The sequence below is a fragment of the Mixophyes fleayi genome, chromosome 11 (genome assembly GCF_038048845.1).
Source record: "Mixophyes fleayi isolate aMixFle1 chromosome 11, aMixFle1.hap1, whole genome shotgun sequence".
Lineage (NCBI taxonomy): Eukaryota > Metazoa > Chordata > Amphibia > Anura > Limnodynastidae > Mixophyes > Mixophyes fleayi.
The window spans coordinates 89121329-89138706 of NC_134412.1; the positions used below are offsets into that span (position 1 = coordinate 89121329).

Here is a 17378-nt window from a genome sequence, read left to right on the forward strand (position 1 = left end):
ATTCAAACCAACGTAGTCCTTTTTTTAACCAGAAATCTCACTGTGTTCTATTGTGGGTTTTGTTTTGTTTTTTTACTATACTTCCTGTTGTTCTTTCCATCCAGACTGTGGTTTGGTGAATCCTGATATTTTGCTAACTGTCCAGCTCGGTGAGAAGCAGCGTGTGGCCGAATCTTACGTGCAAGATAGCGGAGGGAATTTGTCATTTCCTAGCACAAGTAAGATACTCCCTTTAAATGTGTCTGTATGTGTTTCATCGTCGCCCCCTGGAGGGAAACAGTGTGTCTGCAGCTTCCTTGTACTCTACGCATTTCATGTTGCAATGAGGATGGTGACAACGAATATGAAATTGCCCATTTAGAAGATTAATAAAAAAGAAAAAGGAAGTTTTTGGGGTTTTTTTTTTTTTTTTATTCCAACATGTAACCCCACCAACACTGTATAAAGATCAGACGTTAGTCCTACTAGTACTTTATCCAGGGTCTCTGTATTACAGACACTATATTTCACTGTAGGATCACCCCTGGGGTCACCTGCTGCCACATTATAATGCTACCCATGATGCTACTGAAGGTACTTACATCCAAATCTTAATTATTCACGTGTTTAGAGGCTAAATATAGAAAAATCAATATAGGAAATGCACTTTTAAAATGTTTTTTGTTTTGTATGAAATGTCACAATACAAATTCCAAGTTTGAAAACATTTACAGTTTTAATAGACGTGTGATTGTTTTGCATACGTAACTTGTATGCAAACTGACCATCAATCTTAACTCACGGATATACTTCCTTTTTAGTCTGTATTATAAAAGAGAACCTGTGACACTTATATAATGCTCACATAGTACCTTTTGCAATACTTATGTCTTTCTATGCCCCCCCCCCCCCCCCCCCCTCTACCCACCAGAGAGTATAGAAAGTGGCCGGTGCTGTATACAAAGGTTCTAAGGTCCCCTTTCCTTTATTCGGCTCCTCTGCCTCTCCAGCACTCGCCACACAGGGGCGCTGTGTTGTAGTGAGTAAGCTGCCCAGGAGCTGTCCTGACTTCTAAGCTGAGTCAGGTAATTTGCATATAGCACATATGGGTTTTTTTTTTTTCTGTTCCCGGGCTTAGGGGGCGTCAAAAAATACAGGGTTTTCTTTAATACACATATTTTGTGCAAATGGCACTGTGTAAAAAAAAAAAAAAAACGTCCTCTTTGAAGAAGTGAAATCAGAAATCTTCCTAATTCATTTGCAACGAGAATGTAAAGTCGTTCTGCATCAAGTGTGGTTTTTGAATATAGGATTCCCAATGAATGGGAGACACATTTAATAATTTTATCTCCTCTACAACAGCTGCCGTGTTCTCAGGGTGTCGTATTAGAGACAATGAGCTGATATCACTCTATGAAGTCCATCTTTTAGTTCTGTGTCTGTTATCTCTGCCAATGTCAGTGACTGAGGAAGTTCAGCCGTTTAGAAAGAAATATGGCTGATTCAGGTTTGACGGTAGTTAAACAAAACCAGCCAGTAAGAATTGTATGTGAGATGTTCTTGGCTCTAGTATTAGGACAGTAATCCGATCCCTGGTACCTTTCCCTGTTTCCAATGATGTGTGTTATGAAGTTTAAGCATGTTGTTGGGTTCAGACAGCGACGACTGGATCAGGTTAATGACGCAATTAAAGAAGACTTATAAGTGGAGTATATGTTCATTTTAAATAAGGCTTGGTGACCACCGCACCTAAATATTTTCTTCTGGTGCCTGAATTATTGGGTGGCTAGTTAATGTACCTAGTTGGCTCGTAGATTTGTTTGGTTGGCTCCTGAACTTTTAATTAACGTAGCCTGTCCCTTTAAAGTGTGCGTTAGTCAAAATCTTGTTTATTGTCCATGAATAGACAAACGGCACAATCTGTTAAATCCCCGCCCCCCCGTTTTGTTTGGGAAGGTTTGCTGTGATGTTGTATTTTTTGTACTGTATTATATTTTATCTTCTCGACAGGCAAGTTTATAGACAGGTTTGGGGAATACACAGCTATTAAGCGGGAGACACCTCTTCAAGATTATTCTGTTAGATCTGATATTGAAAGCTTGGATAATACATCAAAATGTAAGTAAAAGAGTAGCCCCCCTCCTAAAAATACTACTTCATAAATGTCACTTTCTCCACTTATAAGTTCAAGTTTGTTGTGGATACTGAACACATGGCGGGTTATTTAATAACTTAGAATACATGCAGTAACACATCATAAGCAATGACCAATAATCAGTCTGCTACAAGTTACGCAAAGAAAGCAAATGTCTGTTGTCTGTGCGTTTACTGCCCCTGTAGACAAAGCATCAATCGACTCCTCTCTGCGTGATAAGAAATGGATATCGGGGCAGTTTGTTACTGATCTGTTTTGAAACAACCCCCCCCCCCTCTTCCTCCCCTAACTGTCCTGTCTGGGTGCACCGGGGAACGGTATATTCTGTACACTAGTTACACATTTTGTCTGTTACAGGTTATTCTTCTAACAACCCAGTTGTGCGGAGGGTCAGTTTTCAAGAGCACCCATCTAACAGCAACAACTTGCAGTTAGACGGAAAGCACGGAATCAAGTTCACAGCTGGTGAGTTGTAATTTAAAGGTCCAGTAAACCTACAGTGGACACTGCCATATATAAAATAACTACTAATAACCGTCACAAACATATATGTAAAAGTTTCAGGTGATTACCAGAAATAAAGAAGAAATTAGAAATTAAACTTAAATTTTTCCTGTGCTCAGTAGACAAGCGCGTTTCTGTAAGACGTCCCCTGTAATATTGAATGTAATGTAACGTGCATACCTCCCCAAATGTCCCAATTTACAGGCCTTGAGGGGTGTAGCTTACATTGAAGTGGGTGCAGCTTCATTAAAAAGTGGGGTGGTTGGATGCAAAGTGGGCATGTTTTTGGTTTGTGTCCCAATTTTGCCTTTATAAAAGTTGGGCTTCTTCTGAGCTAAAAAAATCATGATTTTCCAAATATTTGACTTGATTGTACTTCTGTTTCCCACCTGTAGAGGGCTTTTACTTCTAGATAGTTACTCATCGTTACAGCTGAAATTACATCCTGTAATAAAGAACACCTAATGGACTATTGAGTAGGACTATTACAAAGTAATTAGTATCGTGCAAAAGTAATACATTTCTGCCAGGTATGTCGGTCTGTACCTTACCTATTTTCAGTTTTGAAGGCTCATGTCGCGGCCCGCGTTAGTGCGCCAAAAGTCACAAGTATTAGGAAGCATATATGTACGGTGCGCGAATCGTGCTGGGTTTATTTGTTATTAATTGCTGCATGAACATTGCTGATTGGTGGTTTGTATTACACTGTATTACGCTGGCCCTGGAGGGATCATATCTGAGGCTGCACTCGGCCGTCAAGGAATTAGTATAAAGAGCGCTCTGTGTTACAGGCTCCCTCGGGGTGAACATGGAGGATCATGGGCATTTATTTATAGCTGTCTAGTGTACAATACACTATAGAATAATGAAATAAAGCACCGATCACCCACCCCTGTCGCCCAAGTGACATGTTCTGCTACATAAAGCCCCAAAATAAATTTTAATGTAGCACAAATGTAAAAAAATTGTATTGCTTCTGACTGGGACTGTGATCTTCACCTCTAACAGGTAAAGTATAATGTATTTTATCCTGTCTCCTATACAAACCGCAGGAGACAGAGCTCTTATATGATGGCAAATGGGGTAAAATTGCTCATGATACAGCCTAGCAGTAATCAGATGCTTCCACCAATGTGTAATATGCATAAAGTATTTATTACCTAAGATTATACAGAAGCTGTGATATATAGTTATATCTTGTGCCAATATGCTGTTTGTACTTATGTAGTAAATATGGTGATCTATGGCTCTAGTAACTGCTCATTCTTTACATCCTAGTACAAGGACACAGAGCATCTACCTCTGGTATAAATAAAACCAATATGGTAGCAGTTCCACAGAAGCTCATCATCAAGAAACCCTACAATGTATGTGATAAAACCGTGAGCATGAAAGGTGAGCCGGAGACTGGCGCAGTTTGTCATTATTGCACCTTGGAAAAACCGTGTTGGGTTGTGGGAAGTTCCACCAGGCCGTGCCGAAGATATTCTCCTTAAGAGATATTGAACAATGACCATATTGAAAGCATTTCAACGTAATAATATTGTTGTTCGAGTAAGTGTAAAGATTTAGGAACCTTTCCAAGCTAAGTAGAGTGGACAAAGGGTGGTGAAAACATATGGTCAAATATTACAGTAGTGTTTAATTGGCATAAAAATGTAAATTAGTCTTTAATTTAGTTAGCAATCAATCAGATTCTAGCTCCTTAAGTGCATTCTACAAAATGACAGCTAGAAGCTGATTGGTTGCTATAGGAAACATCTCCACTTTTTCAAACCCGCAGTTTAGTAAATACACCCCTTGGTGTTGATGTAGCTATAGTGACGTGATGCAAATGTTCATACTGAAGTAAATATTTGTTAAGAAAACAACATTTTTTTTAGTGATAAATATTTGTTTAAATCAAAAGTAATATAAGTTTCGAAGTAGCTTTTTTGTCATTTAATATTTAATTTCCATGGTATTTTTAGACTGTTCTATAATAATGGTGTTACTTGTAATTATGTGAAAGTTTTGATAATTTGCATGGAGTCTGTGTTTTGTTGCTAAACTGGAGATAAAACCACTTTTTGTTTTTTTCTACAATATGGCTTTAGTTTAACACCATTTTAAGTACAATTAACTCCATTTCCTCCATACTTTACCATTCTAGAATACTCCTCACCGAACAAAATACTGAGTTGTTTGTATTGTGCTAGGGAACCTGCCTGATGATATAAATACATGGCTGACAAGCACAGAACAGAGCCGTAAAGATAAAGAAATGTGTTTATTAAAATTATTGAAAGTTAAAGCGATGGTTTCCTTTACTGTTTTGCTACCATTTATTTGTCTTCGCATAGCAGAATTACCCAAAATTGAACCGGTTATATTGAGGATTAAATCCAAAGATCCGCCTTCTAATAGTGAGAACGTATGTTTGGATGGAAGGATGAATTACACAATTGGTAAGTTTTCTGCACATACAATAAGGTACTCTGCCCTGCTGTGAAGTTGTATATATCGTAAATAAATTATTTTTGTGAACCACTTGGGGGTAAATGTATCAAGCTGAGAGTTTGCCGACGGGTTTGAAAAACCCATCAGATTCTAGCTATCATTTATTTAGTACATTCTACAAAATGACAGCTAGAATCTGATTGGTTGCTATAGGCAACATCTCCACTTTTCAAACCCGCCAGCAACTCTCGGCTTAATACATTTACCCCTTGGGTTTTTTTTGCCAGTCCTTTTTATTTGGCACATACTGTTTACGGGCAATGTTCGACAGAGGATCTTAAAATAAACTTTTTGAGTTGTTTACATTTTTTCAGAAAGATTTATTTAGCAGTATCTCTTACCAGCTCTGCTTTATAATTGATCTGCAGCCAGCGAAATGTTTGAGAATCCTTTTTTTTCTTTTCTTTTTCTTTCGCGGAATGAAATAGTTGTCCTGTTTTGGTGCAACGAGAGAGGTTATTCAAGGATGTCTCAACGATTGCTGAGACCAGAGAGAGACAGCACTCTTCCAGAACAGCATAACTGTGCAAAGTAGCTGCCTACTTCTAAATTATAAAGAGATAGGAAAGTGTTAGTTTCTCTCCACATCAGTAAAATTATGTATTTTTATCTCAGAGGATGCATTAATCAACACTGTAAAGCATGCTGCCCTTAGAAAATGACAGGGACAGTATTCGTTGGAGTCCTAATCAGAAGAATTTCAGCAACACGCAGCTATTGAGCAGAAATGTCATCCCCCAACCACAGGTCTAAGATTTCTGCTTCTGATGCTCACAACTCTGTAAGAGCAAAGGATGTGTACCTTTTTAAACATGCAGATTGTGTACATACCTTTATAGTCAAACATACCTGAAGAAACACAAACAGACAAACCCAGCGTAACCCCATAAATTTTCTATATGTGGCAAACAACTCGGCCAAAGTTCGAATCCTGAGTGTCCTCTAACGAACAAACAACGGGCGAGTGGCCGTATACTTGTTTGTTTTATGGTAAAGGTTTTATCAGTTACTCTGGACTGATCTGCATATACACGTTATTTGGCGGCAGTTTCAGTGTACTGCCTAAAACGTTTCTCTAAAAAGGAACATCTTAACATTTGTAGTCGAACATACGCTTGAGATAACTTGTTCATGCATGTACAAATTAAAAAAATGTTCCTGCCACAAAATACTACATTTCATGCAGGAAATCCCACCGCTGACACCATGGTAGAAAACAACAAATGGACAACACTGTCTTAACCTAGTTGTTAGTTAAACTGATTTTAAAGTCGAGGCGTGAGGACATCCTCTCCGAACCTTTCTGGAGCAATCAAACCTTGGCGGACTGCAGTATGTTTACCAACATCATTCTGAAATTTAAACTTGTAAAAATTGTTTTCTTTTTTTATATCTTCCTTCCTGAATAAGAAAACAATGCTTTGACTAAAAGGTACTACTTAAGTCAGACAAGATTCTATTACGTGAGGATATTGTGCATCAGGACATTTATAACTGTGAATAACTTTAAATGCCCGTAGCTTAATCAAGGTACTATGCTTTGTCAACTGGTAAGATGAACATACCAACATTTGAACTATTTAAGAATTTTGCTCTAATCCACTTGAGGACAGAGATTAAATATATATTTATGGGTTTTTACATTTCTCCAGCTTAAAATCTTCCGTAGAGGTTCAGTGTTCTGAGGTAGAAGCTGTTTGTACTATGTGACATTCAGGGAAGCGTTTATGTTCTGAATGCAGGGTGTATTATTCAACTTCAAAGATAGTGGTTATTGCTTTTTCAGATTCAGTTGTTGCATCAGTGCACTCTTATATATTGTGTTACAGTGCAGTTATTTTTATTTAAAACTAAAGAGATGGACTTGTCCTGAAATATTGCATTCATGTTATTTGGCATGCAAGGCAAATACTTTGACTTTTGCAGGTTGCAGACAAATGCAATGAGGAAAATTTACTAAACGGCGGGTTTAAAAAAAGTGGAGATGTTGCCTATAGCAACCAAACAGATTCTAGCTGTCTTTTATTTAGTACAGTCTACAAAATAACAGCAAGAATTTGGTTGCTATAGGCAACATCTCCACTTTTTTAAACCCGCAGTTTAGTAAATATACCCCTGTGTGTTTATCTGTATTTATCATGATAGCTCGTGATTTTGTGTGAACACGAATATTAATCTTTTGTTTTGTGTTTTCAGCGTTAGTCTTTTTCAGGCAGTTTTTTTTTTTTTTCTTATGTTGAAGTACAAATTATCATTTTACAACTTCCACATTCATGTTGTTCTGTTTCATTTTGTTTGTCATTGTTATCCATATTGAGGTGACCTTTACATTTAGGGCCTGTAGCTCTAGTAGTTTATTATGTTGGTTTTCTACATACTGCTTTTAAAATAAAGTTGGATAGGGCAGGACAGATTTTAATTTCCATATTTTAATTCTGTTGTATGCTACACCCCCCCTAACTGGAAAACTGTGCCCTCATTTTACATGATCTCGTCCTTGATAAGTTAAAAAAATGTGTTCTTTCATGTTGTCAATCATTGTAAAATGTAATGGTTTTGTTGTCGAAATAGTATATTTATTTATTTTTATTTTTTTAAAAAGTTGATCTCTTTTTACTTCTCTTCCTCATGACAGAAGATGAAATGATTGTCGAGAGACAACGAGGTCCTGAAAAATTCAACCTAAGGAATATTCCTGCGAAAAATAAAATGAAGATTCAATACAACATGAAAACTAGTGGCTACTGCCAAAGATTAGTTAGGTGGCCGGTTAGTCACAGGGAGGAACTTGCACAGAAACGTTTTGGATTGGGGTCAGCAAGGGAACCTGAGAGAACCTATAACTGCACTGAATGCGGGAAGAGATTTTTAAAAATTGCTGATCTTAGACTTCATCAAGGAACCCACAAAATGAAAATAAAACAATTTAATGGATCAGTGGTCCAGCTGAAAACCCAACAGAAGGTTGAAGCTGGTCAAAAACCTCCTGTTGATGAAAAGTATCATCAAGCGGTTTCCATCAAAAATGTATCTGGGACGAAGTCTTTGACATGCGTCGTTTATGGGAAAAATGTCAACGCAAGCTCCAATCTTGTACAGACCCCAAAAACATTTGTGAGAGAGAGGCGATTTGTCTGCAGGTTTTGTGGCAAACGGTTTCAGAACAACAGTAATCTTATAGGACACGAGCGGATACACACGGGAGAAAAACCTTTCGAATGTCCGGAATGCGGGAAAACCTTCAGCCAGAAGGCCAATCTGACCACTCACCAGAGGCTTCACACCGGAGAAAGGCCCTTCGTATGTATTAGCTGCGGCAAAGGCTTCGCACAGAAGATCAACTTACTAACACACGAGCAAACTCATGCAAAAAAGAAAAAGAAAGTAGACGGCAAGCATGCTCTAATGACCTAATCCAATATCTCACATCAGGTTCTGGCTGAAAACGCGTCAGCTGGGATAACCATAAAGTGCCTGGGATTCGGTTGTTCCTCTTTCTTCACCAAGTCTACTTATTTTTCAATGCACAGTACACATGGACTCGCAGGCTAATTTTACTGTTTTAGTCTAGTTTTTTTGGACTAGTATTTTGACAGGTGCTACTCCACGAAGATATATATATATATACACGAAAGAAAGTACCTCAGACGTGAGAAGTATTTTAGAGATCTCTAAAATATGAATCATTTGTTCCAATTTTTCTAGCCTTATAATAAAGTCTATATAAATGTTGTAACTAATTTGTACATAACAGTTGCATTTTAGAACTCGGCGTCAGGGCCGGAGATCTTGGATGGTTTTCTTCACAAATAATAATTTTCAGGGGTCAAAAAACTTTCTGTATATACAACAGTATCTACTCCCTCCCCAACTATGAAACCTCAGTGATTTTCCAGTACGGTCATTGTGTTGTTTATCCATGAAAAACAAACAAAAAATTGTCTCTATTTTTAAAACCAATGACTGCAACTTGTAGACTTGGGGTTTGTTTTTGTTTTGTTATTTATTGCATTGTATAATATCTTTTTGTGTACAACTCTCCATCAGGTTTTTTGGTAAAGATTTACTATTTACACTAAGCATCCTGCTAAGGTATATAATAACCTCCAGCTATAATTTATAGTGCAGTAGTACTCCCGATTTTGTGCTTCTATGTAGGCAATGCTGACAATGTTGCATAAACCTCCATGTTTTAATGGTGTGTTCTTTGCCAACTAGAATTCCTGGACTGAAGACCAGAAAATGTTCTAAATCGCTTTTCTGTCATTCTATTTTAATTTTTACTCCTTTATTGAAGAACCTCAACCCTCCAGCTCGTATTTGAATGATGTCCGTGAAGGATTTTGGCTCGGTCATTTTGAATTTTTTAAAAGTTGTCATTAGAATGTGGGCCGCATAGTGGATTTCTGGTAGACCGTAAACGCCACTCTGGTTAAACAAAACTCTAAAGGATTAACAAAAGATAAAAAAAAAAGCTAACTGATCACTAAAAATTTAGATTCTTGTGTTTTAGGATGAGATAAATAAGGATGTTGTTACACAAATCATCTAAGTGATGTTTCCTTTCTCCCATGTTATGCTAAATTAACCCTTTTATTTGGCAATGTTGCTCTTTTGCATTAGTTATGTAATAACTTTTGCATTTTTATCCTTCCCTTGGCAGAGGTGCTCTCAAGCAACGTCTAAATGGGTTTACAGTAGTCGCTTGTTTCAGAAGTTCCAATATTGATCGCTAGATGGCGTATGAAGTCAATACTAATGACGTATGATTTCAATGCTTGCCAAATAAAGGGTTAAAGCAGGCCTGTCCAACCTGCGGCCCTCCAGGTGTTTTTAAACTACAAGCCCCAGCATGCTTTGCCAGTAGACAACCTGTTGATAGTTGGAAGGGAATGCTGGGACTTGTAGTTTCACAACATCTGGAGGGCCGCAGGTTGGACAGGCCTGGGTTAAAGCATATGTCCACCCATGCCAAAGACTTATCTATAAATCTCTCTTCCTCACTAGTAACATGCCCAGTTCAGAAGGTACACTCCATATGTACAGTGGCTCATTCTCCTATAGCAGGAGGACTTGGCTTTGCTGACAGTATGTCTGCAGAGGTGGAATTCTACATTTTCATGCCAGACAAGGTGACAGCTGTTGAGCATCTCCAGACGCTGGTTCCACCTGCCATTCTGTTATTTGTGGATAGGGGGAGCTGTTTACAGTTATGTTTTCGGCATGGGGTGGTCATCTCCGCTTCTCCTTTTATTTATGATTGTGTTGAGTAATTGTCTGTCTGTCCCTCGCATGAATGAATAGGCTACTGCTTTTTGCACATAAATGGCCGTACATTGATATAACGCATGTCCAGCCACATGACAGCATTGTTATGGTTTCTGTTGCACTATGCACTGTTCAGGTTTCATTCTACAATGTTGGCTCTACAAACGGTTGAATATATATATATATTATTTGAAGCTGCTCTCATCCTGTAATTGTTGGACACACCTGCCATACAATTGTGTGTTTTTCAGGTCCTCATTTGTTTGATGTCCATTAATTATCACAGTCTGTTCATCACACTGTATAGAAGACAGTAGGGCTATTGACAGTATGTAGATAGAGTAGACTGCATGTCTAAAACACCGTAAGACGGCTCAATAACGGTTTTACTTGCAAAAGGTGAATGACCCTAGAATTTGATTATTATTTTTTGTGCATTCATAGAGATAAACAGTAATGGCCACAATGTAGTATTGATACCCTTTGTTTTTCTTGAGAGCTATGTGTACAAACAAACCTACTTGTTTGAAATTGTGTTTTTTGTTTATTATATCCTGTACGTGTTTTCTGTTTTCTCCTGTTTCCATGTTAATAGTTTCCTGGATGTAGCACTCAATGAAATCAAACTGAACTTTTAAGATAATTGTCTGTGTATAAAATTGAAAATATTCTCTATTGAGAAACCTGAAATGAAATATTAACGTTCTTTAATACTGCTGTGCGAAATGAAAGATGGTGTTCTGCGCGAGCGCGCTACTTACTATACAAATTGCCCCAGCTTTATTGCACATTTTGCCATAACATGAATAGCGTTGTAAGCTATGCACACACTGGCGTTTAAATTCTGTGTTCCTAACGCAGATTATGTGCATGTTAAATGGCTGTAAAAACTTGTACCAAATGAGTTTGTACGTACTTGCGTTTTTACAGGCATTTAACTTGTGTCTGGCTGCAGTGCGGTCTTTGCATCTGACTGGCATCAACACAAAAAGATAACTTCCTGTCTTTTCACTTAAGCAGATTGAGTGTATTTGTAAATGCACCTTGCTGTCTATATGCGTTTTAACATGCGTTACAAACCTCCAGCATAGCCTTCTTTTTTGTTTTGGCAAAATTGCGATAGAAGCTGTGTAGTATTTGTGTGATTATGTACATTGTAAGCTTTGGGTAATCTAGCATTTTGAGTTTATATACATTATCTCAAGGTTTAAGATTGTGTATACCCCCCCCCCTCCATTTTTATAATACTGTAAGGTGTCTACCACTGTTGCCAAAATGCAGACACTCAAACTATCATCATCATCAGCTATTTATATAGCGCCACTAATTACGTAGCGCTGTACAGAGAACTCACTCACATCAGTCCCTGCCCCATTGGGGCTTACAGTTTAAATTCTCTATCCTTTCAGCAGGGAGAGTGTGCTGCCCGGCTGCTCTGAATGTGTCAAAACACAATCACAGCGGCTGGGCAGCACCCTGTCTCTGCCGAACAGACCTGCACATAGTGTGCAGCCGTAGGTGTCAAAAAGGGGGTGGGGACTAAATTGCCCCCCCCCCCCTAATTGCCGCCTCTGCAATCATTTTCTGGATCCGCCCCTGCACTAATGGGGGTAGTCGGCCCTCAACTCTACTCCTCCTTTTAAGAAATTGGTCAACTACTTTGTCGCATGATTCACTTTCTTCCAAAACTTTATCTGATAATTACACTCCGACTTGGAAGTTATATTAAGGATTAATAGTATGGTGCAAATAAAACAACTCTTCTACAACTTGTATCAACTGATGACATCTTAAGAATTTACCGCACTAGAGGGTAAACTTAGCTCTGTCCTGTAAAGTAGGTAAATTTCTTCTCTATAGAACCGCACAATGGATATTGCTTCCTCTTCCAGTGGAAAGCGTTGCATGATGTATTCAGAACTATATAACAAGCCTTTGCTTGTTAAGCCTTTTTTCCTGTGCAGTAATCTTTATAAATGTGCAAGATGTTTACAACATGTTGTGCTTTTTAGGCATTATTCACTTGTCATTCTCATTTATGCCAAATCTACTTTCATACAAAATTTTAGGAACCGCTAAAGTGGATTGAAAGCTAATACTTATGTGAAAACACAAGTAGCCGTCGCTAAGTTAAATTTGTTTGGAACAATGGAAATGAACATCCGACCCTCAACCAGGTATTAACCTGCCGAGGAGTTTGGAACTATAACTTAACTTAATAATATGAAAAATGTTAAGGTTAAAGAGACAAGTAACTACAATTAAACATAGTGTTTTAAATATTTTAAAAATATACACAGGGTTCGTTAAACTGAGATCTTGTTTCCTGTCTGCAGATTTGTTAAATAAAAAATGCTCTGTCTTGTTTAATAGAACGACCCTATTAGTCTTAATATAAACCTTATATTCCCTATTTCTGCGTCTCAACAAACAGTACTTGTCTTACATTTCTGTAATAAAAAGGTTTGTAGCTGCTTTTGTTCATTTAAAAATGATCAATGATTGGTCTTACTTTCAGGGTATATATGTTGCATTTTGTCCTAAATACCTGGGCTCTATACACTATATTTAATTACATCTTCCAGTTTAACTGTATTACATGCATTACTAATTTTGATGGGTTGTGTTCAGTTTTAACTAGAATTTTTAGTTTTATGTGTTTTTAATAAGCGCCAAAAATAAAATTTTGACATGTCCAAGTTGAAAAATGCAAATTAAGACATGTCAAACTAAAATATTGCTTTAATATGAGGACATTGTTAATGTTGAGAACAAAAATTGCCAAAATGTCAATTTGGTTATTCTATTGATCGAAACATCTATTTCTGAAAGAAAATAGAACCAAAAATCTCATTGTTGAGCTTTCTGTTTCCCATGATATATTTTGTTTAATGCTCCTTTTTAAAAGCATAATTTGAATTATGTTACTCTACCCAGTTAAAAAGAAACAATGAAACCAAAATATTATATATGCAAAGTCTTTGCTGTTTTTTTTTTCATCCTTGTCTGTATCGTGGGGAGCGAGAACTATCAGTCTTAAAACCGTTTTTGTATTTGTCTATATCAGTGTCGTGTGTAACATGCATTGTTCTTCAACATGTTTTACGCATGTTACATGTTTTCGGTGTGTCTGGAATGATTAGAACCTAAGGTACTGCTAGATGAAGATTGTTAGCTGTTACTATAACCCTCCCGTTTAGAATGAGTGCTTCTTAGGAGTTGTCTGTATATGTGATTCTTTATGGTTGTCACAAATGCTGTAATATCTTCCAATAAACTCAGTTTTGTTACCTATTAAAAGGTCTCTTTTTTTACTGATTCTATTTGTTTCTTAATAAGGTCTAGCACATGGGGTGTTCATTATGTATTCTTTAAGAGTAAAGAAGCTGGGTATTGAATCTTTGTAGGCTGAAAATTAGATTGAAATCAAAAGGATTATTATCGGGTATGGTGGAAAATGCTGTTGTAAGGTGACCGATGTCCACGTGTGTTCAGATTTAAGATGACTGGATTTGACCTGTTTGCAGCCATCTTACAACCACACTAACAGGTGGCAAAGGAGTCTGCAATGACCCAGACAAATGGCCTGAGGGCAAAACGGCTGAATCTCATCCAATTTGGCCATCTGTATATTTATTACAGGGGAAACTGACTAAAATATGGTAAGAAATTCTCATCAATCACATTTCAGGGCCACTGCTCAACTATGGGGTATACCATTTTTAACCAGAGCCAGATGTGCGGTTTGTAAGGGGGAAGGACATTCCTTAAGACTGGACCTGCACATGTCCATTTAGGATGCAACCCAGATTGCAGAACCTGAACAGGGTGCTAGCTCAGTTCATTGCGGTATTGGTGAGTGCAGTGCATCCTGGAGAGAGGTAGGTGAACACGTTCCTTCTAGAGTCTCCAGCAACTGGACCTCCCTTCTCAGGTAAGTCTGCACTTTATCAGCAGTTTCCTTGATCCAAAACATTGAAGACCCTGTACTGGGTTTGGCTTCACTCTCTTCCGCGCAGGTATGGTTGGGAGACCTAGTCCTCCCAACAAATCTCAGAAGCAGCTAGGATATGTCGAGGTCAATTTCCTGAATGATTCTGAATTGTTACCATCCTTTCAGGAGGTCAGTGACTAAAGGGTGATCCAGTTCAGAGGACCCGACTGGATGGAGGGATGACTCATCTAATAGGTTGTCGTTGAACAGGATGTAATGGTTTAAGTATAAATATAAGTGAACTACCTCATTTATAAACTAAAAGTCTGCTTCAGAATTGCAGCCAGCTCTCTGATTACCTGGTTTCACTGTATAGTAGACCTGTATGTTGAAGAAAGAAGAAGGGAACACCAAATAGTACATTATTGATTTAAATATGAATAAAGTGAAAGGTAAAATACTCCAATGAATTACATGAATAGCGCTTATCTATACCTGGTCTACTTTGGAGTCGAGAAATCTAAGATGTGCCCTCAACATCAGTCATTGATGGAGAAGAGGAAATGCAGCCTTGGATCCATGTCTTGTTTTTGTTCTTTCCAAGCCCAAGTATGAACATGTCAATCCAATCCAAGGCATTTTGTCACTTTGTCAGGGGAATGGCTTGATGTGTGCTGAACTAGTTGTTTAACAGGCAACCTGACAAACAGAAATCAGTAGGTGGTAATAAGAAATACATGGCTGACGTATTTCATTACACTGTTAATAAATCATGATATAGGGACAAACACTGCTTATGTTTTGTTGTGGGTAAGTGATCTATAATTTGTTTAGCTGTATAAAAATGCAGCTCTCTGGGCATATAGATCTATCTTCCACAGTATAATGTTGATTGTGTATTTCACAATATGCTTGGGAGCTATTCCCTGTTCACTGGTTTCTCTGAAAGCACCCAAAGAATCTTATGCCTTTTGGTAGAGATGCTATAGGATCCTTCCTACCAACACTCTGGAATGTGCTACAGCAATCATTGAAAATGAGAACTCCTTTTATACTGTGTTTAAGAATTTATACATATTGGTCCTGATTCCTCCTCGCACGCATCCTGCATGCAACTTGTGTTCGCTATTTCCCATAAGATACAGCATGCAAAGGGACTTACATCCTAAGATGAATGCGGCCCATAATGTGTTATAGAAGCCTGCAATGTCTTTCAGTCATCCTAGCTTATTTCGCTCCATGTTCAAAACCTCCCTGTTTATCCCATCCTCCTTCCTTCTTGCATAAGTGCATAACTCATCGATTTGTCACAAATATATATATTACCATAAAACTTTCCCTTTATTAACTATTCCTTGTATAGTTACAAAATTAAATTCCCTACCCTAGAATTATCCCAGTTCCAGACCACCCCTCTTCAGAACTGGTTGCCCAGGTCTCTCCCGTTATACACCTGGGTCCTTTTAAACTGTCTATGTGCATTCATTTGTTTGTATCAGCTACAGAACAGGTTGCTTAGTGATTATTAGTAGGCCCCTGGGACCTACCACTGCTCGGCTGGCTGACCTTTCTGCTTCCAGACCTCCCTGGCCTCCATCTGGGCTTGTTGCCTTCTGCATTGTGTCTGTCCCTTGTTCACCACCAGAAGGGGCTGGAGCCAGTCATCTGGAATCTCTTTTACTCTACTGGATCTAGGCCTCTAGATGCAGAAATGGCCTCTGGACCCCTACACTATCACCAGCTGGGTCTCTACACCATCTAGGCAGCAGCCGTACCATCTGGAACTCTGCAACATTCAGGACTCCACCAAATAGGCCTATGCACCACCTAGGTCTTTACCATCTAGGCATGTGCTACATCTAATGCCTTTGCCCATCTAGGCCATTAGTTACGCCTGCTATCCAGAAAGGCTCCAAGGCACCATTCACACCCAAACTAATTAAGCCCTATATTATCCTGGACCTCTACACCATCTAGGCCTCTACCTTACTGGATCTAGCTTTACCGGATCGCATACATAGCCTCGCTCCCAGTCCTACAAGATCCTCATGTGTGAACCCCACTCAGATTGTAAGCTTTCAACAGTAGGGTCTACTCTACCCTCCGCCTCATCTGTGGTGCAATTAATCCTGTCCCTTGTGCTCTAAATGCATATTTTGAGTGCTCCCAAGCTGGCTTTCCACCGCCCAAACCTTGTCTCTTATCCACCTCGTACAAAGTAATTTGTCCCTTATGCTCCATTATCCGTATAATATAATACATATATGATTATAATATTATTATTTATATTTACATATTGAGTGTTTTGTAGGACACAGTTCAACAGAGGAAACCCTAGGGCCAGATTAAGGGCCACATGGGCCTGGTGCTGAAAATGGTAAAGGGCCTATTGTGAGAAGTGCTGTCCCACCGGAGGTGTGGCCAGTTTTATGTGGGTGTGGCCAGTTGTGTGTGGGCGGGGCCAGCACTATGGAGGGCAAAGCTGTCACTTCACTTCAACCACCTACATCTACCTCCTAACCTCCCTTATATAAAGAGTGCAACACTAACTGGATCACACAGCTTGTGTGTAAAGTGAAGAGTGGAAATATGTCCCAGCTGTCCCTCAGGCCGGGACAAGCTCTTGGCTAATCAGGATAGTCCCCTAAAATCAGGACTATCCTGATGGAATCGGGACAGTTGAGAGGTAAAGGTATGTTATTTTATTAACCATTGACAAAAATACAAACAATGGTTGATTATTTTTATTTATAAAGTGCTTTAACAGAAACATACATGCAAAATGCTCATTTTCAGGTTTTTAATACTGAACAAAGTACAGGTTGCTGAAAACTTAAGAAAAATAAATAAAAAATGAAACTTGAATCTATGTATAAATGTGTATATATAAATACACTGTCTTTTATATATACCTTTATTGATCCTAATATATAAACATTCACTGAACACCTTCTAGTTAATGCAAATATCTAATCAGCCAATCATGTAGCAGAAACTCAATGCATAAAAGCATGCAGACATCAGGTACAGGGGGGCATC

At 38.4% G+C, this 17378-nt stretch overlaps 1 protein-coding gene across 4 annotated transcripts in view; it reads left to right on the forward strand.

Annotated features, from left to right (window-relative positions):
- Positions 1-13705, forward strand: part of LOC142107044 (uncharacterized) — a 29464-nt gene extending 15759 nt beyond the window's left edge. The window contains exons 5-10 of one of the 4 annotated variants that reach the window (XM_075190174.1): positions 105-218; positions 1990-2097; positions 2492-2599; positions 3917-4033; positions 4981-5085; positions 7773-13705. In XM_075190174.1, coding sequence (XP_075046275.1) covers positions 105-218; positions 1990-2097; positions 2492-2599; positions 3917-4033; positions 4981-5085; positions 7773-8551 — 1331 coding nt within the window. In that variant the 3' untranslated portion in view covers positions 8552-13705. The remainder of the gene's footprint in view (positions 1-104; positions 219-1989; positions 2098-2491; positions 2600-3916; positions 4034-4980; positions 5086-7772) is intronic. The other 3 variants (XM_075190176.1, XM_075190175.1, XM_075190177.1) reach the window with 3 other exon arrangements.
- Positions 13706-17378: the final 3673 nt, after the last annotated feature.